The 23,228-nt window shown below is 46.4% G+C and overlaps 1 protein-coding gene across 1 annotated transcript in view; it reads left to right on the top strand.

The window, feature by feature from the left end:
* Positions 1–22,472, top strand: part of LOC149452309 (vomeronasal type-2 receptor 116-like) — a 46,944-nt gene extending 24,472 nt beyond the window's left edge. Inside the window, exons 4-5 of the mRNA XM_089689528.1 lie at positions 10,105–10,228; positions 21,103–22,472. Of these exons, the coding sequence (XP_089545654.1) occupies positions 10,105–10,228; positions 21,103–21,995 (1,017 nt within the window). The 3' untranslated portion in view covers positions 21,996–22,472. The remainder of the gene's footprint in view (positions 1–10,104; positions 10,229–21,102) is intronic.
* Positions 22,473–23,228: the final 756 nt, after the last annotated feature.

The following is a 23,228-nucleotide window of genomic DNA, read 5'->3' as shown; positions in this document are numbered from 1 at the left end:
TGTGGCAGTGATATCAGTCAGTATGACAGTTGTGAGATATTAGGTGTGGCAGTGACGTCAGTCAGTATGACAGTTGATGGGAGATTCTGAACAGAGACTAATACACCTCCCTAGCTTTTTCTATCTGTGCCATCTTCTGTGACCACCTGAAGACCGGGCCTTTCTCTGACACTCTTTGTTTACAAAAAAAAAATCAAAATTGAATGACTTAGAACCCCCAAACACGATATATATTTTTAGCAGAGGCTCTAGAGAATAAAATGGCGGTCATTACAATTTTTAAAGTCATACTGTTTTTGCGCAGCAGTATTTGAAATGCAATTTTTTGGGAAAACATGCACTTTAATGAATTGAAAACAAACAGAACACAATATATACCCCAATTGTTTTGTAAAATATGAAACTCGATGTTACGCCGAGTAGATCGATACCTAACACGTCACGCTTTAAAATTGTGCATGCTTGTGGAATGGCGGTAAACTACAGTACTTAAAAATCTCCATGAGCGACGCTTTAAAAATTTCTACAGGTTACAAGTTTAGAGTTACAGAGATCCAGTTCTAGAATGATCGCTCTCGCTCTGAAGTTTGTGACAATACCTCACATGTGTGGTGCAAACACCATTTATATACGTGGGTGTGACCTACATATGCATTCACCACTGTGTGCAAGCACAGGGGGGGGGGGGATGGGGGTGCTTTAACATTTTTTTATTATTATAATATATTTTATTATATTTTTTATTTTTGCACTATCCCTTTAATTTTTTTATTCACTTTTATTGTTATCACAAGAAATGTAAACATCCCTTGCGATAACAATACAGCATGACAGGTCCTCTTTATGTAAAGATCTGGGGTCTATAAAACCCCAAATCTCTCCTCTACCTTTAAAACAAAAGATAAAAAAAAAGTTTGATGTTTTGCTTTAAGAAAAAGAAAATGGTGTTTACATTGAGCCAGAACCGGAAGGGACGTCATGAGGTTGCTCTGGTTCTCTTAGGCCATCAAGATGGGTGGTGGCCATCTTACCTTCATCCATCTTTGTGACCAGCCACTGCCAGTGCTGAATCAGTTCCTGGGGCTACCGATCAGGCAGGTAAGCCCCCAAACCACCATAATGTGGCAGGAGGGGGTCCCTCCTGTTGCTTCTAAAAGTGATCCAGCGGCAAATGCACCACTTGGATCACTTTTTTGAGAAAGAGTGGTGGCTGCTGCAAAAATACCCGGGTTATAGTTGACAGCTACAGCTACAACCCCAGTAAACCACTTCAAAACCGCAACGTATATATATGTAAATGAATGATAGTTAATATTGACTGAAAGAGTTTAGTTCTGCTTTATGTATTGTGGCCCCGCCCCTGGGTCCTAAACTGGGGCTACTATGCAAATGTAGTTTTTGGCTGGGCTGTAGTTAGCTCAAATTGATTGTACAGTTTCTTTATTTGGCATTCCCCTAAGCTCACTTGGGTTGTGCATTTCTCATTGTCACCAGTAGGTGTCACTGATACCACAGGTCATAGTATGAGATTGCACAAATGGACTGAGTTATGAATATTCATATTTCTTTCAGTCAGCCCACTTGGAGGTTCCAGGTCACTAGTGCATGCTGGGAGAGGATATAAATTTGTCCTGCGCTTGCTCTCTCATCTCAGGTTGAGGAGGTGCTGTTGAAGAGAGCTCTGTGTTAAGCCCAGAAGTCTATCTGGGCCTACCTGCTTTGAAGTGACCCTGAGGCTGCCCTGCGCAGGGTGTAGGAAGCCGAGCCAAGGTGAGAAGATCCAGGGGAGGCCCCTTGCTGGAGAGGGCTTGGGGGTGCATTAGACTCCAAGAACGTGCTTGCAGTGTTACCAGGTCGGCTTAAAGGTTTGTTCGGAATCCAAGGAGTCTATAATTGATATGCTGTGGCATCTGAGACCCCTAATCCTCTCTCCTTCTAACTCCTTTCCAAGTTCAACCTTAAAACTGGAAAAGACCAAAATGACTGGCGCCCAATTTCTATTTTAATTTACTAGTGCCGAGCTACCTTTTGGTGAACTGGCGAGCACCAGCGGCCTAGTACATCCTGGTCTTATACATACCAGCAATGCAGTATCATGGCGAGTCCCATAAGTGCAGTACAAGCTGGTGCGGAGGCGAGCACAAGTAGTTCTCTTTTTTTCATTCAATCCACAGGCTGCATAAAGAAAAAACATAGTATATATACCCAACAAGGACCAGAGACGTACCGGCACATCACTGGACTTTGAGTGTCTATACCAGGATGATGCCTACAGCTGCAGCCATCATCCTGGTATTGTTTTTTTCAGCCGGCGATCGGCTTTCCTGTAAAAGCAATCCTAGTGTCTAATCAGCTACAGGATTGCTTTTATAAGCAGCAGGAGACAATGCAAACCCCCCCCCCCCCCACTGCCTTCCACGGCCTTCTCGGGCAGTCCATTGGAGGAACCTGAGAATGCAGCAGGTGTTTCTGCTAGCTGACCATAGAGCTGATTGGAGACCGAAATGGAACCAATCATCTCCATATTCTAAGAAATCGGAAGCTACGAGCATTTCATCACTTCAGTTTCGCAGGATATAAACAGCGCCATTTGTAAATTGGGAAAGCATCTGATCACACCGATCTTGGTTTGATTAGATAATGTAAGGGCAGAAGAGATATCTAGAGTCTGATAGACCCCAGATTTCTCCAAAAAGAATATATGACAATGCCCATTGAAGTTATAGGGGATATTTGCATTCCCTGTTATAGCATTAAAAGTGATCAAAAAGATGGCGCATGTGCGGCCGGCTCCGGGACGGACGTGATGTGACAGGAGCTCCGTCCACCTGTTCCTGTAGCTGTCGGAATGGCACACACCGACCCCAAAGCAAAAAAAACAGTCAGATTGTCTTATAAGGGTGTTACCACCCTCCCTGAGAAATGCCATGCCGCAGAAAAGCCCCGGGACAGCCAGGGAAGCTTACCAATTTCTTCCCTTTCACAGCATCCAGCCAAGATGGCGCCGGCAGCTCCTTAAACGGCCAGAGTCATTATGAGGGGAACCACAAAGCCCAGCATCTGGATCCCAGGCTCAGGAATCCTCTCTACCCATGAGACCCGGGTGAGTCCTCTCCCCCCCAGCAGCCCAGCCAAATCCAGGCCCAGACTAGACACGGACCCCCTATCTGTCCTCACACAGGTGTTACCTCGCAACGCTATGCCATCTTTGACAGATTCCTTCCCTGCTGCTGACCAACCTATCACCGAAATAAGCGTGAAAAATATGCTTCTATTTCTACATCAAACAATACATAGCGATATGACAGCATCAATATCTCAAATCTCAAACGTGCTGCAGCAACAAGACCACCGATTGTGCCACATTGAAAGTAAAATGGGAGAAATGGTTACAGCGCATAATGACCTGATTGACGCACACGCGGACCATGATACTGATATTGAAAGAATAAACCTTAAATTAGGGGATTTAGAAGACCGATCCAGACGCAATAATATTAAATTCAGAGGTATATCTGAGAATGTTACCAATGACGCACTGCTCCCCTATATTCACCAGTATATGAAACACCTCATACCGTCACTCTCGGACATAGAGCTAGCCATTGATCGAGCACACAGGATACCCAAACCATGGTTCCTCCCAGTTTCAATCCCCAGAGATGTATTGGCACACATCCACTTTTACCACATAAAAGAAAAATGAATGTCCGCAGCTAGAAATCCTCCACCACTCCCACCATCACACGCAAATATCAAATTATATGCTGATTTGTCCAAAGCCACACTACTAAACCGCAAAAAGTTAATTAACATCACCAAAGCACTGCGGAACCACGGAATAGGCTACCAATGGGGCTTCCCCACAAAAATCCCCGTTAAATACCACGGTACAATCTACACCATCAAAAACCTAGAAGCAGGCATTGACCTCCTAAAGACCTGAAACATAATACCTGTAGAACCACACCAATCCACCTCAACCAATACACAGCAAATGAATGCTGAATGGTCCTGACTTACAACACCCTCAATCCTCCTACATCATATTGCCTTGGGCGTTATATCTACATTAATACAAGCTAGCAAACGGCCTGTTACCGAATATTTCTACGTTACAAGATATTTTTTGGTATGATCCCATTTGCGATCAATACCTGTTCATACCCCCCTGTTATGAAGTAGCAAGTTTCGCTACTCATATCACTTGCATTTTTGACAAGTTTTTTTTACCCTTTCTTACCTTCAACCTTTCCTGCACCACCAGTCGATCGACTAAGTCCTCTGCTCAACTGGTACTCTCACTACAACAAGGAAAACTTCTCCTATCTCAATGACTGAACCATAATCACACTACCCCATACAAGGAAAGACACCATCAACGACCACGACCTATCAACTTTCTTCAACTATTAAAGAAACAACGCTCCTACTCAGTTAACCCAACCTTCAAAATGATTAATATATCCTCACTTAATGTGCGTGGCCTCAACTCCCCCTTCAAAAGATCATTGCTCCAAAAAGAAACCCGCTCACTTCATGCTGACATACTCTTCTTACAGGAAACCCACTTCGCATCAACTAAAACCCCCAAGTTTCATCTTCACTGATACCCCCACATATACCTAGCAACGAACCCTAAAAAGAAAAATGAAGTCATCACAGACATAAAAGGCTCTATTCAATTACACCACATCTCAGAAACAGCAGACCCACTAGGGCGCTATCATATTTTGATCTGCAAAATCAACAATATTCCCTACACTCTAGTGAGCGTCTATGGTCCCAACAGCAACCAGATGCAATTCTACAACAAACTTCATTCCACCATATCTTCTCAAACTAGGCAGACTTCTCATCGGCGGAAACTTCAATGTCATCGGTAACCCACATCTGGACTCTTCCTCCAACAAAAGATCCCCTAAACATAACTTCAACCGTTTATTACACGAACATGATCTCTATGACATCTGGCGATGCCAACATAGCACAGAAAAAGACTATACTTATTACTCTCCATCCCATTTATCCTACTCTAGAAATGACTTCTTCGTCACAGACAAATGGACTCTACAACATATAAAGTCCTCCAAAATTGGCACCATAACCTGGTCTGACCACACTCCAACCAACATAACCTTAGACAACAATCAACACTCCTCAATCCCTCGCATATGGAGACTGAATTCATCGATAGTGAAGAACCCAGATGACAAAAAGCAATTGCTAGAAGCGCACAACATGTTTTTTGAATGTCATACCACACCTGATATCTCTATAACCACATTGTGGCCTGCCTACAAAGCATACATGAGAGGTATCCTCATACACCTAAATTCACATATCACCAAACAGAAAACCCAACAAATTGACCAACTCCTGACTGCAATAAAACTAAAAGAAGAAATGAACAAAAAAAATCCAAATCCCTCCATTTCTGCATCCTTTGCATCAGATAGAAACAAACTCCGAGCCCTCCTACTCTATAAATATGACCTTAACCTACAAAAAACTAAAACACAATTCTATTCCCTAGGTAATAAAGCAAACTCCTTCTTAATGAAATGAATCACACAACGACGCCTAAAATCTAAAATCTCCTCAATTCAACACCCAACTACTCATACCTCCCTCACAAATCCGCAAGTATAGCTAATGCTTTTGTGGCCTACTATCAAAAATTATACAACCTCAAAACAGACCCATCTATATCCAGCCCAATACTTCCTATGGAGATAGAAACAGTCGTCAAAACCTTACCTCATAACAAATCACCAGGAAACGATGGTTTTACCAATGAATTTTACAAAATATTTGCCCCTGACCTTTCACCACACCTGTCCAAACTCTTCAACCATGCCGCCTCTACGGGAGAATTCCCCAAAGAAATGATACAATCCATAATCACTACAATTCCCAAACCTGGTAAAGACCCCCAAATTGTCCAAAACTATAGACCCATTTCACTACTTAACACAGATATAAAAATCTATGCCAAAATAATAGCCCAAAGACTCCTAAAATATCTCCTTACTCTAACACACCCTGACTAAGTTGGATTTATCCCTGGTCGCCAAGCCCCAGACCCAACTAGAAGACTCATATCCCTTATCCACAACTTATAAACCACCAAACAGCCCTCCTTATTACTATCCCTGGACACAGAAAAAGCATTCGACCGCATACACTGGCATTTCATGCAACTAACACTACAAATATTCAGTATCACAGGTTGGATGCTATCAGCAATTCTTTCCCTATACTCCAACCCATCAGCCAGAGTTTTAACGGACGGCACACTCTCAGACTCATTTAACATCTCAAACGGCACTAGAGAAAGATACCCCCTATCTCTTATAATTTTCACCCTTCTCATTGGGCCCCTAGCCTCAATACTCAGAGACGACTCCACATTTACAGGAATCACATACATGAAAACAGAACATAAAATCAGCTTATTCGTAGACGATATTATACTGATGATTACTAACCCACAAAAATTGCTACAGACAATCCGCTCACATCTTCAATATTATTTGGAAGTTTCCTATTATAAACTCAACGAAACCAAATCCTCCATCCTAAACCTCCATACACCTATCCAGACCCGAACAATACTAGCCAAACAATTTCCCTTTTCTTGGGAACAACACAACATTCCTTATCTAGGAATCAAGCTCACTGCTACGACAAATCAGTTATATTCCTTGAATCACAAACTCTTACTTGAAACCATACCATGTGAACTTACCAACCTCCGCACAGCCACATTATCCAAACTAGGACGAGTAGCAACTCTAAAAATGTACATACTACCCAAAATTCTATACATATTCCGCACACTTCCCATCCCCATTCCCAATACTTTCTTCTCTAAATTACAAGCAATCTTTTCCAAATTCCTCTGGAATTCTAAAAAACCCAGATGCACCACAAACCTCTTAATACGTCCAACATCCAGAGGAGGAGCAGGTCTCCCACATCTAAAATCATACTATAATGCCACTCTCCTCGACCAAATTTATTTTTGGTGGCATCCAACTGAAGAAAAATCTTGGTCCATCATGGAAACACTCTCACTTTTCCCACTAGTTCCACGTAACGTACTTCTCTTACCACAAATGCCCCAAACTAAAATCTTACTCAAACATCCATGTATTAAGGCTTCTCTTCAAGCCTGGTAAGATCTCTACTTGTCTAACTCTGCAGATACCAACCAGATACCTACCCCACTCAATACATTACACTTCACTACACCATCCCTAAACCTGCTACAGTGGGACAAGTGTGGGTTATCTAATATACAAGACCTCTACACAGATCATAAATTGGATTCTTTCCCGACTCTGCAAAAGAAATTTAACTTACCCTCCACTGAATATTTCACCTATCTGAGAATAGCTCACTCCCTACAAACAGCAAATATCCCGCTTCTCTCAAACATTCCTACCACCGCATACCATTTTTTCAACAAAACAAAATACCCAAGAAAAGGTATCTCAACTTTCTACACGCACACAATAAATACACCCTACAAACTACTTCTCTAATCAATTGGGAGAAAATTCTCTCACAATCAATAACACCACATACACGGGAAAAAAACCTTTAAAATATACGCTCCTTCCTTACCCCAGACACCACTAAACTACTCGTACACTCCCTGATTATCTCACACCTTGACTACTCCCAACTCTCTTCTCACCGGCCTGCCCCAGCGCAGGCTCTCCCCGCTTCAGACCATCCTGAACTCAGCGGCTAGACTCATCCACCTCACCAACCGCTCCACCTCTGCCACCCCCCTCTGCCTATCCCTCCACTGGCTCCCGATTGCCCAATGCATAAAATTCAAACTGCTAACCCTGACCTACAAAGCCAGTCACAACACAGCCCCTAACTACCTCACCAACCTGATTCCCAAGTACCACCCTACCCATACCCTTCGCTCCTCACAGGACCTCCTTCTATCTTGCTCCTGGTCTCCTCCTCCCACGCAGGACTGCAAGACTTCTCCAGGTCCTCCTCCATCCTCTGGAATTCACTACCCCAATCCATCATATAGTCGCCTTCCCTCCTCACCTTCAGGTGCTCCCTGAAAACCCACCTCTTCATGGAAGCCTACCCCACCCTCACCTAACAGCCGTCCTCCTTCATTCCTCCTACCACTCCATCCCCCACAGCCACTTCCTCCTGTACCACTACCCCCTCTTCCTAGATTGTAAGCTCGAAAGAGTAGGGCCCTCTAACCCCTCGTGTGCTGTTCATTGTTACTGTGCGGTTTCATGTATTGTCCCCCCCCCCTCTATTGTACAGCGCTGAGCAAACCCTTTGGCGCTATATAAACTCGATGTAATAATAATAATAACCTATAAAGCCTCTAAATGCAGTTCCCACTGGGAATCATATATGAAACTTTTACACCAATGGTACTTAACACCCGTCAAACTATCGCTATACTACCCACAACATTCCCACTCCTGCTGGAGACAATGCGGTGAAACAGGCTCCACACTCCATATATTATGGACGTGTAAACCATTCAGATCTTTCTGGAATAACGGTCTTCCATCCGCTCTCAACACTAACAGTAACCTCCATAACCCCAAACCCTGCTTTAGCCCTCCTCCACATTGAAATTGATAATTTCCCGAAAGACTCCCGAACCATCATTATCCACACATTAGCGGCAGCCAAGCTTAATATTACCAAATTATGGAATACCTCTAAAATCCCCTCCCTCAACTCACTGATAACAGACCTTAACTTCCAGTGTGACATGGAAAGAAGATCAGCATTTGCATTTGAAAAATCGCTGCGCGAGTACTATGTGAGATAAAAAATTTCAGCACCCACCATTTTATTCACTAGGATGTCTGCTTTAAAAAAAAATATACTGTTTGGGGGTTCAAAGTAACTTTCCCTAGCAAAAAATACTGATTTTATTGTGTGAACAAAAAGTGTCAGAAAAGGCTTGGTCTTCAGGTGATTAGAAGAGTGAGTGATGTGTGGCATAAACTTCTAATCAGGGGCATCCTTAGGGTTGGTGTCACCCGGTGCGGTAACACTTGGTGTTGCCCCTCCGACAATCCCTGCAGGATGGATCGGATCTGGATTGAGCACAATGGATCGGAGTCCAATCCATTATGCTCCCCAATCCCCAGATCTGATCCATCTTGCGGGGATTCGTCGGCTTGCAACCTATGCATGGTTAACTGATCTTTCAACACCGGTCCAGTCTGCACATGCTCGAGAAGTGATGTCAGATAGAGGAGGTTCCTGCTATAGTGGCCACATTTAATGGATACAGACAAGCCCTGGTACCTTTTTCATAGGCTTTTTTGAGTTTGGGCAAGGACACAGGGGCCCCATGATCCCCTATTGCCCGGGGGTCCCATGAGCTGTCAGTCCGCCCCTGGTTGCAAGCTAACAATCCCCGCAAGATGGATCGGATCTGCGGATTGGGGAGCATAATGGATCGGATTCCGATCCATTATGCTCAATCCGCAGGTTAACTGATGGCTTCTAGTGAATTGCTGTGTACTTACCGATAACTTATATAACACCGAAGACGATCCCTACTTATCTTTCTGATGAAGTGAATGATAAATGCATTGAAGAATAGAAAGCCACCTTTACATCACCCATCTGAAGGGATTGCATTCCTGTGGAAAAAGTGTTTCGGCTGATCTATTAGAACTGAGCTGTGTAATGGTGTAAAGGAATTTAAAGTGGCAGTCAAAGTAAATTAAATAATTATTACATTCTGTAATGTTCAACCATATATATTCCGGTTTATAGGGTCTATTGCTGCTGGCTGCTGGGGTATCTATTGTTGCTGTGGGGGTCAATTGTGGGAGAAGTCTTCTGTTGAGGGAAGGGTCTATTGTTGCTGGGTGCTGGAGAATCTATTAATGAACCCCCCCAAATTCATGAAAACACCAAAATATTATCCCCAAATGGATCTCAGACCTGCAGATTTGATCTTGAACCCATGGCTGAGGCAAAACTGAACATCTGTACTATTTGTAACACTTGTATATCCTCATGCGATATGATGGAATGTCACAAAATAATCATCATATTAATAATAATATCTGATTTCAGATTCCGGTATCTCGATGCTCAGATCCCTGTTTACCCGGCAGCAGAAAAAAGTTTGGATCTTCAATTCATAAATGCTGCTATGAGTGTGTCCAGTGTCCGGAAGGAGAGATATCCAACATTTCTGGTAGAGTTTGTACTTGTTACTAAGTTATTTTTGGCCTGGTCAGAAGTAACCTCACTACTTGAAGTGTTAATCAGGGAAAAAAATATGAAGTATGTACCTACAAAATGTGCACATTTATTACTACTATTATTATTATACAGGATTTATGGCGCCAACAGTTTGCTGAGCACTTTATAATATAAAGGGAGACAATACAGCAACAATACAGTTCAATACAAGAGGGTTAGGAGGGCCTGGTCCTGGGAGCTTACAATCTAAGAGGGAGGGGCTAGTGGTACAAAAGGTAATAACTGTGGGGGATGGACTGGTAGAAAGAATAGAAGATTCCATTATTACCTGAGGGCAGGAGAGGCTTCCCTGAAGAGATAGGTTTTCAGTGATCGCCTAAAAGTGAGCAGAGCAGGCAATAGCATGATAAATTGGGGAAGAGAATTCCAGAGGATGGGGGAAGCTCTGGAGAAGTCCTGGAGATGAGAATGGGAGAAGGAGACAAGGGAGCTAGAGAGCAGGAGTTCATGCAAGGAGCGGAGATTACGGTTTGGGTGATATTTGGAGAAAAGATTGGTGATGTAATTTGGGGCTGTAAGGGACCGCCCAGCGGTACCACTAGCACTCCACTGATCGGATGTTCCCAGCGCACGGAGTCTAAGCCCCAGAGTACTTGTTCACCAGGGCCCCTGATGGTGGGGATGGACTTGGAGTGCCCTGGGACCAGGTCGTGACTACTGAGGACACCCGTCAGTGGTAGGGGTATTCGCCAGGGGCTCCCACGGGAGAGAGCCAGGTATGAGGAGGTCTGGAGACCCCGTTGAGAGGGATGGATGGCTGAGCAAGTGCAAGGTCATACAAGCCGGGTCGGTAACTATGGGGACGGTGCGGTACAGAGCAGCGGACAAAGAATAGTCGGGTCACACGCCAGGTCAGCAACAGCAGGTCAGATCCAAAAGGGGGCATTCAGGAGAGAGGTCAGGCAAGCAAGGGTCAAGAACAGGAGAAACAGCAAGGTCAGGGCACAATCCGGGTCAGCAACTTACTTTCACAGGTTTCACAGGTACACAGGATTCAGAAAGACCAAAAGGCACTGAATGACAGCTCAGGGCCGTTTAAATATCCCACCCTGCGCTGTCATTGGTGCCAGGCGCGCGCCCGTGGTCTCTACTGCGCATGCGCGAACCTGGTTGCCGCGGTCGGCCAGGTCCCGGCGCCCGCATCCCTGCACAGGGCGGTGTACTGCGCCTGTTCGAAGCCCAGCGGCGCGGCGATCCCCGACATTGCCCCCCCCCTAGGGGCAACCTCTGGATGCCCACCCGATCTCTCCACCACGGGTGATCATGAAGAAACTCCCGGACTAGTCTAGGTGCGTGGACATTATGAGCCGGTTCCCAGGAATTGTCCTCTGGACCATAGCCCTTCCACTTAATTAGGAATTGGGTCTGGCCCCCCCTTCTTCGGCACTCAAGGATTGTTTCCACCTCAAATTCCTCTTGTCCTTCGACCATTATGGCCTCCGGGGGTCTGGATTCTCGTTCTGGGAAGGCATCTGGGATCACTGGCTTCAGCAGGGATACATGGAAGACTGGATGAATTCTGGACGTGTCCGGAAGGATAAGCTCATATGCTACTTCGTTGACCATCCGCTTTACCTGAAAAGACCCCAAAAATTTAGGTCCCAATTTTTTCGAGGGACAAAGCATCTTTAAGTTGTTTGTGGCCAACCACACCTTCTGCCCAGGCCGCAACGCCAAATCCCCTCTTCGTTTCTTGTTAAACGCCTTCTTATTGTCCTCTTGGGCCCGAGCGATGGCTTCCTGGAGTATTTTGTTATTAGCGGAGAAGAAGGTCAACGCATCCTGCATCGCTGGAACTGGGCATTCAGAGACCAAATCAGGGAGAAAGACAGGGTGAAACCCATAATTCGAAAAGAATGGGGACTGCCCCGTTGCAGAATGGCTTGCGTTGTTATAAGCGAACTCCGGCAGGGGTAAGAGTGACAACCAATCATCCTGCAGGAAAGACGTGTAGCAACGCAAGTATTGCTCCAGGGTCTGGTTCGTCCTCTCAGTCTGACCGTTGGTCTGAGGGTGGAACGCAGAGGAGAGGGACAACTTGATGTCCAGGGCCTTGCACAGAGCCCTCCAAAACTTAGATGTAAATTGGACCCCTCGATCAGAGACAATGTCCTCAGGTACTCCATGAAGTCTAACGATCTCCTGGATAAATATTTGTGCCGTCTCAGCTGCTGACGGCGTCTTCCTTAGTGGCACGGAGTGAGCCATTTTGGATAGGCGATCAATGACCACCAGAATTGCTGTGTGGTCTTGCGACGGTGGGAGCTCGACTATGAAGTCCATCGCGATCCTCTACCAAGGCCGTTCGGGAATCGGCAAAGGTCGCAACAGCCCCCAGGCTTTGCTCCTCGATGGTTTGCTCTTCTGGCAGATGGTACAGGATCTCACGTAGCGCTTGCAATCCTTAGCCATGTTTGGCCACCAAAAAGAGCGCCGGAGAAGCTCCAGAGTCTTGACTGGGCCAAAGTGTCCTGCCAGCGGGTGATCGTGGCAATGCCCCAAAACCAGGGTCCGGACTTCCTCAGGTACCACGATTGAATCTTCCTTCCACAGGAGTCCCCCCTTGTTCTGGAGGGACACCCCAACTGGGGTTGATGTGGCCGTAGATGCTTCTATTAACTTGGAGCGAAGGTCTGTCTGGAGCGCCAAGAAGTTCCCTGAAGACAAGATAGTGTCGGGTACCAGTTCTTCTTCGGAGTCCTCATACATACGAGATAGCGCGTCAGGCTTCGTATTTTTAGATCCGGGCCTGTAAGTAATATGAAAATTGAATCTGGAAAAGAACAGGGCCCATCTTGCCTGCCGTGGGCGTAGACGCTTGGCAGTCCTCAGATACTCCAGATTCTTGTGGTCTGTGAAAATCAATATGGGGTGTGAGGCACCTTCCAGCAGGTACCTCCATTCCTCTAACGCTGCTTTGATAGCCAACAGCTCTCGATCACCGATATCGTAATTCTTCTCCGCTGAGGTGAGTTTCCTCGAGAAGAATGCTACGGGATGGAGTAATTCTTTGGTGCCTTTCCGCTGAGACAGGATGGATCCTACCGCATTCTCCTATGCATCTACCTCCAAGATGTAGGGCAGAGCCGCGTCCGGGTGGCCCAGGATGGGTGCCGAGGTAAATAGCTTTTTCAGAGCTTCGAAGGCTTCTTGAGCCTCCGGTGTCCATTTGAACCGGGTTCCAAGTTTGGTTAGTTGAGTAATGGGGAAGACCAGAACCGAGAAGTTCTTGATGAACTTCCGATAAAAGTTTGCGAACCCTATAAACCATTGGACGCCTTTTTTGTCCGTGGGTTCAGGCCAATCTAAAATTGCAGAGACCTTCTGGGGGTCCATCGCGACCCCCACAGTGGAGATAATCAGGCCTAGAAACGTGATGCTAGATTGCTCGAAGCAACATTTCTCCACCTTAGCATATAACCCATCCTGCCGCAACCGCCCCAATACCTTTGCCACATGCATCCTATGATCCTCCAGAGGGGGTGAAAAAATTAGTATGTCGTCCAAGTAGACGATAACGAAGACATCCAAAAAATCCCTGAAGATGTCGTTCACGAAATGTTGGAAAGTGGCTGGTGCATTGCACAGCCCAAATGGCATGACCAGGTATTCAAAGTGGCCAAACCCGGTACGGAAGGCCGTTTTCCACTCGTCCCCCTCTCTTATGCGTACCAGGTTATAGGCCCCCCTTAAATCAAGTTTTGTGAATATAACCGCAGCTTTTAGGCTCTGAAACAGTTCTGGTACCAATGGCAACGGGTAACGATTTTTGATCGTGACCCTGTTCAGCTCCCGGTAGTCGATACAAGGTCTCAGGGTTTTGTCTTTTTTCTCCACAAAGAAGATTCCCGCTCCTGCTGGAGAAGTGGAGGGGCGGATGAATCCCTTCTGGAGGCTGTCCTCAATATATTCCTTTAGGGCCCCCAATTCAAGCTCAGATAGGGGGAAAATTCGCCCAAAAGAGATTTCAGAGCCTGGTAACAGGTCGATTGGACAGTCATACGGGCGGTGGGGGGGCAGGGTATCGGCTCCCCGCTTACTGAACACATAGAGAACCCATGATAGGCTGCGGGAATAACCTGTTTCAAATCGGAGTCTCCTTCGGAGCATAGGAGAACTCGGGGCCCTGCGGGGCCCGAAGTGCGACAATGTTCCCGACAGTATGGGGAAGGGAACGAGATTGACCCGGTTTCCCAGTCAATCTGGGGGTTATGGGCCCGTAACCATGGGAGCCCCAGAATGACTGGGAAAAGAGGTGACGCAATAGCGCCCAGACGGAGGAATTCCTGGTGCTGGTTGGCAATGGTAGTGGCAATGGGGGGAGTTTCCTGATTAACTACCCCCGATTTTATCTGGGAACCATCGGCCAAAAAGATGTTGAAGCCCTTCTCTCTGTGTTGGAGAGGGATACCCTGCTGGTGAGCAAACTCTAAATCCAGGAAACAGCTGCATGCCCCCGAATCAACTATGGCTGTCACCTCCACGGTCCTTTCTGGAAGCTGAAAGGAGAGGGGCACTACTAAGTATTGCGAAGGACAGGTATTGCTAATAGACAAGGAAGAAAAACGGGTGCACTTACTCATTTTCAGTGGGCAGGATCGCACCATATGACCAGCTTCACCGCAGTAAAGGCAGAGGTTCTGGGCTCGTCTGCGCTGGCGTTCCTCCGGTGGTAATTTAGGCCGCGCCAGGCCTATCTGCATAGGTTCCGGAACATCTCCTGGTGGTGGGTTCTGGATGCTTTGTCGGGTTGATTGGCTGGGGCCTAGGAATGGACCCCAGGTATTTCCGCGACCCTGGCCGGACCTCTCAAGCCTGCGTTCCCGCAGTCTTCGGTCAATTTTAATTGTCAGGGCGATAAGGTCTTCTAGAGACTCGGGAACCTCCACCCGGGCCAGCTCATCTTTCAAGGGAGCCCCATATGGAACTGGTGCAACAGAGCAAACTCGTTCCAGCGTGTGTCCCCCATCCACCGCCTGAAATCAGAGGCGTATTCCTCTGCCACCCGCCGGCCCTGCCGGAGCGCATATAGGGTCGCTTCGGCAGAGGCTGTCCGCTGTGGGTCATCATACAAGATGGCCATTGCTTCAAAAAAAACTATTGACCGATCCCAGATGAGGATCATTGTTTCCCCTTAACCGGTGGGCCCAATCCTGGGGTTTACCCTGCAATAGTGAAATAATGAATCCTACCTTCACATTTTCGGTCAGGAAGGTACGGGGTTGTAGCTCAAAGAACAAGAGACAGGAATCACGGAATGACCGGAAGCGTGTGCGGTCCCCGTGAAAACGCTCCGGTAAGGGTACTCGGGGTTCCGCCATAGGGAGCGGGGCGGAAGCCCCTGAGACTGGCTCCTGAGCTACCAGGGCAGAAACCGGGGCCTGTGGGGCAGGGTCAGAAATAGAGCAAGTCTGGAAGCGATTCTCCAGCTGCATACATCTGTCCTGCAGGGCCGTTACGGCCTGCGTAAAATTAGCTAGGTGCCTGCAAATTTCCTCTAGCGGGGAGGGCCCTCCTCTAGGCTCAGTCATGGCCTTTTGGTACTGTAAGGGACCGCCCGGCGGTACCACTAGCACTCCACTGATCGGATGTTCCCAGCGCACGGAGTCTAAGCCCCAGAGTACTTGTTCACCAGGGCCCCTGATGGTGGGGATGGACTTGGAGTACCCTGGGACCAGGTTGTGACTACTGAGGACACCCGTCAGTGGTAGGGGTATTCGCCAGGGGCTCCCACGGGAGAGAGCCAGGTATGAGGAGGTCTGGAGACCCCGTTGAGAGGGATGGATGGATGGCTGAGCAAGTGCAAGGTCATACAAGCCGGGTCGGTAACTATGGGGACGGTGCGGTACAGAGCAGCGGACAAAGAATAGTCGGGTCACACGCCAGGTCAGCAACAGCAGGTCAGATCCAAAAGGGGGCATTCAGGAGAGAGGTCAGGCAAGCAAGGGTCAAGAACAGGAGAAACAGCAAGGTCAGGGCACAATCTGGGTCAGCAACTTACTTTCACAGGTTTCACAGGTACACAGGATTCAGAAAGACCAAAAGGCACTGAATGACAGCTCAGGGCCGTTTAAATATCCCGCCCTGCGCTGTCATTGGTGCCAGGCGCGCGCCCGTGGTCTCTACTGCGCATGCGCGAACCTGGTTGCCGCGGTCGGCCAGGTCCCGGCGCCCGCGTCCCTGCACAGGGCGGTGTACTGCGCCTGCGCCGAGCCCAGCGGCGCGGCGATCCCCGACAGGGGCAGAGTTATAAATGGCTTTATATGTTATTGTTAATGTTTTTAATTTGATCCGTTGGGCAATGAGAAGTCAGTGGAAGGATTGGGAGAGAGGGATGGAGGACACTGAGTGGAGGCCAGTGGAGGGATTGGCAGAGAGGGGTGGAGGACACTGAGTGGAGGCCAGTGGAGGGATTGGCAGAAAGGGATGGAGGACACTGAGTGGAGGCCAGTGGAGGGATTGGCAGAGAGGGGTGGAGGACACTGAATGGAGGCCAGTGGAGGGATTGGCAGAGAGGGGTGGAGGACACTGAGTGGAGGCCAGTGGAGGGATTGGCAGAGAGGGGTGGAGGACACTGAGTGGAGGCCAGTGGAGGGATTGGCAGAGAGGGGTGGAGGACATTAAGTAGAGGCCAGTGGAGGGATTGGCAGAGAGGGGTGGCAGATACAGAACAGTTAGTAAGGTGGATGAGTCTGGCAGCAGCATTCATGACAGACTGAAGAGGGGATAGCCTGCGATGAGGTCGGCCAATGAGGAGGGAGTTACAATAGTCAAGGCGAGAGATAACCAGGGAGGGAATAAGTTGCTTAGTAGTTTCCGTGGTTAGGAACGGCCGTATCTTGGAGATGTTGCGGAGGTGAAGTCTACAAGATTTGGACAGTGAATGGATTTGGGACTGAAAGGACAGATGGGAGTCTAGGATTACACCTAGTACCCTGGCATGAGGGGAGGGACTGATGGTTGTATTATTGATCTTGATGGAGAAGTCAGGGGAGGGGGTACGGGCTGGGGGGAATACTAAGAGTTCAGTTTTGGAAAGATTGAGTTTGAGGAAGTGGAGTGACATCCATGCCGATATGTCACTTAGTAGGTTAGTAATGCGAGAGGAGACTGAAGGGGTGAGGTGAGGGGTAGAAAGATAGATTTGTGTGTCATCAGCATAGAGATGGTACTTAAACCCGTGGAATTTTATCAAGTGACCAAGGGAGGAGGTGTAGATGGAGAAGAGAAGGGGTACAAGGACAGAACCTTGAGGGACCCCTACAGAAAGAGGGAGAGGAGAAGAGGAGATGGAGTTATGGGTTACACCAAAGGAGCTGCGATATGTAGGAGGAGAACCAGGAGAGAGCAGAGTCTCTGAGGCCAAGAGAGTGCAGTTTTTTGAAGAGAAGGAGGGGATGGTCAACCGTATCCAAAGCCGCAGAGAGGTCAAGTAGTAAGAGTACGGAGTAGTGGCCATTGGTTTTAGCAGTTAGTAGATCATAGTGAGTTTTAGTAGGGCAGTTTCAGTGGAGTGGAGTGAGCGAAAGCCAGACTGTAAAGGGTCAAAAAGGTTGTTGTCGGTGAGGTGGGAGCTCAGATGATTGTAGACTAAGCGTTCTAGGAGTTTAGAGGTAAACGGGAGCAGGGAGATGGGTCTTAAGTTGTTCAGGTTGGTGGGGTCCAGGGAGGGCTTTTTAAGTATGTGATGTGCGCATGCTTTAGAGGGGAGGGGAAGGTGCCAGTAGAGAGCGAGAGATTGACGATTTGAGTGAGGGAGCATAGACTGGAAGAAGAGGGTGACCGTAGTAGTTGTGAGGGGACAGGATCCAGGGGGCAGGTAGTGAGACGGGCTTTGGAGAAAACCTTAGTGACCTGTTTGGCAGTAGCAAGTTCAAAAGAGGAAAGTGTTGAGGGAGGTTTAGTATAAGGTATGCTAAGTGGGATGGATGTCTGTGCAGTGGCGATGCCCCTAAGAATTGCGTCAATCTTGTTTTTGAAATGATTTGCAATCTCGTGAGCAGTGAGTGAGGTACTGGGTGGAGGTAGAGGTGGAGAAAGTAGAGAGTTAAAAGTAGAGAAGAGAGGACGAGGACTGGATGACAAGCTATTGATGAGAGTGACAAAGTAGGCTTGTTTGGCAGCATGGAGGGAGGAATTGTATGTTAAGAAAGCAGATTTATAACGGGTGAAAGCTTGCTGAGATTTGGTTTTACGCCATAATTGCTCCTGTTTTATATCGTTAAAGCCACTGCAAGTACAGAAAGATACTTGTTGATCCTGCTAGAAATGTAGTTAGCTCCTCATACTGGTGTAGGCTGACAACACACAGGAGTTTGGGAATTGAAATGGTGTCAGCCCTGCCTGGTTGTATTTTGCTGTTGTTACTACTACTGCTAATACTACTATCACCACTAACACTACTACATACAAGAAAAAATTACCCCCTTGGGACTTAAATGCAGCTAATAAAACATCACCACATATATTTTGATTCAAAATTAGATATACTTTATTATACAAAAAAAGATTTATTACACCCTAAAATCACATTAATATAAATTAATAGGCATCCGCTGTAGTGAAGGAGTGTGTAGCCTCTGGATGGATAATGGTCACCGGCATCTGGCGGTGGTGCTCGTGGCTTCCAGCACGTTCTCCTGGTTCTCGGATTCCCTCAGCTGAGACATCACTTCCGGTCACGTGATGTCAGGGGTTGGCGCGTGTTTGCAGCATGCATGCTCCCTCCACATGGCCCAAAACTAGGAGGACATGCTGGAAGCCACCAGCACCATTGCCAGATGCTGGAGACCACCATCCATCCAGAGGCTTCACGCGCCTTTACTACAGCGGATACCAATTACTTTACAAGCGCAAACCTACTTACGCTTTGTGTGTGGCCTGTATTACTACACTTTGTATCCATTAACAACCTTTCATACTGCACTTAAAGGGTGCCGCCTTTTTCTTCGTGATCTTCCACAGGCCCTCTCTACCTCGTTATTGGCCAGCTGCCTCCACTCCATGGTGCATCAGAGTTACCAATAGGACTCTTTCTAAGGCAATTTTATTTGTGTATTTATTACAGTATATTGTTAATGATTTATTTCCCCTAATTCCATCACCATTGATTATATGCCTATACATATTATTGTATGCCGCATCTACCTCCTTACTCCATCTCGAAGTGCGCCAAATATCCTACTTGCCTTTTGGTGTTAGTCAAATTAACAACAGGTGCACTAGATCGGCAACAATGAGACAACTCCCAAAACAGGAATGGTTTTACAGGTGGAGGCCACTGACATGTTTTTCCCTACTCATCTTTTATGACGGTTTTCCCGAGTTTTGCATTTGGCTAGGGTCAGTGTCACTACTGGTAGCATGATGTGATGCCTGGACCCTACAGAGGTTGCATAGGCAGTCCAACTCTTCCAGGATGGCACATCAATAAGTGACATTGCCAGAAGGTTTCCTGTGTTTCCCAGCACAGTCTCAAGAGCATGGCAGAGATTCCAGGAGACAGGCAGTTCCTCTAGGAGAGCTGGACAGGGCCATAGAAAGGGTCTTAACCCATCAACAGGACCGGTATCTGCTCCTTTGTACAAGGAGAAACAGGATGAGCCCTGCCAGAGCCCTACAAAATGACTTCCAGCAGGCCACTGGTGTGAATGTCTCTGACCAAACAATCAGAAACAGACTTCATGAGGGTGGCCTGAAGGCCTGACATCCTCTAGTGGGCCCTGTGCTCACTGCCCGGCACCATAGAGCTCGATAGGCATTTTCCATTGAACACCAGAATTGGCAGGTCCACCATTGGCACCCTGTGCTTTTCACAGATGAGAGCAGGTTCACCCTGAGCACATGTGACAGACGTGAAAGGGTCTGGAGAAGCCATGGAGAACATTATGCTGCCTGTAACATTGTTCAGCATGACCATTTTGGTGGTGGGTCAGTGGGTCTGGGGAGGCATCTCCATGGAGGGACGCAAAAACCTCTACTACACCCTGACTACCATTAAGTATCCTTGGACCCATTGTCAGACTTTACACTGGTGCAGTGTGTTCTGGGTTCCTCCTGGTGCACGACAATGCCCAGCTTCATGTGTCAAGAGTATGCAGGCAGTTCCTGGAGGATGAAGGAATTGAAAGGCCCCCACACTTGCCTTACCTAAATCCAATAGAAGACCTCTGGGATATCATGTTTCGGTCCATCCGACACTGCCAGGTTATGCCTCAATGTCCAGGAGCTCAGTGATGCCCAGGTCCAGATCTGGGACGAAATACCCCAGGACACCATCCGTTGTCTCATTAGGAGCCTCCCCCGACGTCAGGCATGCATACAAGCACATGGGGGCCATACAAACTACTGAGGACCATTTTGAATTGCTGACACAAAGTCCATCCAATTCAACCAACAGAAAATAAATAAAAAAATAAAAATGCTCAACAGGTATTTTTATTTGCACTTTTACAGATATAACAAATGTTTCCAGTTGTGTATTTAACAAACCAACAAGGGTAGAAAATATGTTCATTATCAGGGTTTTCTGACAATTTAAACTGAAACTCCCAATTATCACATTTCTGCCTATAACACAGTTCTTGTGCATTCTATTTTTCGTCTTTTCACTCTTTATTGTGTCCTTATGGAACCAACATTTTTTTTAGCACTTCCCATTAGGCACACTCAACTGTGTGATAGATAATAACTATCTATCTATCTATCTATCTATCTATCTATCTATCTTAAATTAATTCATATTTTTAATTTGTTTTCTAAGCTCTGACCCCGATGCTCATTGTGTTTGTATTGTTCTCCCTGCAGACAGTGAAAACTGCATGAAATGTCCTGATGAAGAATGGCCAAATGAAGAGAAGGATCGGTGTGTTCCAAGAGCGGTGGAATTTCTCTCCTACACTGATGACACCATTGTTGCAGTATTTTCAGCCGTCTCCATCCTCTGTTGTCTTCTGACTGGTTTAATATTGAGGATATTTATACATTACCAGGACACCCCCATTGTTAAAGCCAATAACCGGAACCTGAGCTATCTTCTCCTGGTCTCCATCATGCTGAGCTTCCTCTGTGTCTTCTTGTTCTTCGGCCATCCAGTAGATGTAACCTGCATGCTGCGTGTCACATCTTTTGGTGTCATCTTCTCAGTTGCCGTCTCTTCTCTACTTGCCAAAAGTATCATGGTATGTATTGCTTTTAAAGCCACCAAACCCGGGAGTCCCTGGAGGAAATGGATGGGAGCCAAACTGTCCAATTTTATCATTTGTGTCTTCTCACTGGTCCAAGTCATAATCTGTGTCACTTGGTTGTCTATTTCTCCCCCCTTCCAGGATCAGGACACTCACTCTTATCAGGGGAAGATCATCATTCAGTGTAATGAGGGTTCAGTTATCGGCTTCTACTCAGTCCTGGGATATATGGGGCTTCTGGCAGCTGTGAGCTTCATTATAGCTTTTATAGCCAGGACATTACCGGACAGTTTTAATGAGGCCAAGTACATCACTTTCAGCATGCTGGTGTTCTGCAGTGTCTGGATTGCCATGATCCCGGCCTATCTGAGCACCAGAGGGAAATACATGGTGGCTGTGAAGGTTTTTGCTATAATGGCCTCAAGTTCTGGACTTCTTGGCTGTATATTCTTCCCAAAATGTTACATAATTCTGCTCAGACCTGACCTGAATACAAAGACAGTTATCCGCTAATATGTGAGGAGCAACACTGGGTTACCAGTCGTTATGGCATTATCTCTATTATTGTTCATTTTAGTATTTTGCTAGTGTATTGAGAATTAACACTGTTATATATAAACGTTTCATGCTTACTTCTCTAGAACAAAGTAAGATGGTGGACAGTGAGGGTGATTTTTGCTCTGGACACTGTTGGTATCAGATATTTTGGATTTGTTGGAAACCTTGTCCCTTGCTGGGTTTAGTGGTTCTTCCCACCAGCCATTACATCACTACAGAACAATGTAGTCACTTAGTGAGGAGGAACCACAGTTACCAGAGGGGGGAAAGTATCCTAAACATCCTAAAGTGTCAGATACCAGAGACACCCATCACTCTTCCAGAGAGGGAAGATTTCACTCACCACCTTCCAGAGAGATCAATATTATACATGTTCTTTCATAAGCGGATTGTAATGTAGTTTAGTTTGGTGTCAGGGTCACTGTAATTATATTGTATGTAGATGTATTTGTCTATATTAATAAATACATTCTGCTTGGTTTATTTTAAAATCATTTTTAATATTAGGTAAAGTTGATGAGAGCGTGTTCTCAGGAAGATCACATTTAAAGTGAAAGGTTTACTTCATTTTAAAGGACATTTTCATTATAGGACCTACTAAATCTTTCTCCTTGTAGACATTACAAACTGCTGCCACAAGGGAGGATACGGCTTCCCCATACAATGCTGCAGAGACAATTCTCTACACCAGATCCTGATAGGAAAACTAAAGTAAAAACAGATTCTACGGGTGCATTGATCAATCAGAGGTTTTATTCTCAGAATCAGAATCACAACAACCAAGGACCCACAATGTAGGACCCATAAGGTTGTATGTCTCCAAGCTCTAAGATCTCCTGGTCAGACATGTCAAAGAAAAAGCTCAAAAGATTAACCACTTGCCCTCCAGAGAATTTACCCCCTTTAATGACCACGCCTCTTTTTGCTGCTCGGCACTGCACTAATTCAACTGATAATCGCGCGGTCATGCAATGCTGCACCCAAATTAAATTTACGTCCTTTTTTTCACACAAATGGAGCTTTCTTTTGGTGGTATTTGATCACCTGTGCACGTTTCATTTTCTGCGCTATAAACAATAAACGACCAAAAATTTGGAAGAAAAACTATATTTTTTACTTTCGACTATAAAAAAATATATCGTAAACTCAAGGTTAGTTATAAATTTAGGCCAAAATGTATTCTGCTCC

This window comes from Staurois parvus, unplaced genomic scaffold, assembly GCF_062004578.1.
Source record: "Staurois parvus isolate SC_StPar_1 unplaced genomic scaffold, SC_StPar_1.0 ptg000483l, whole genome shotgun sequence".
Taxonomy (NCBI): Eukaryota; Metazoa; Chordata; class Amphibia; order Anura; family Ranidae; genus Staurois; species Staurois parvus.
The sequence above is the reverse complement of the archived record's forward strand: the minus strand, read 5'-3'. Positions and strand labels throughout refer to the sequence as shown.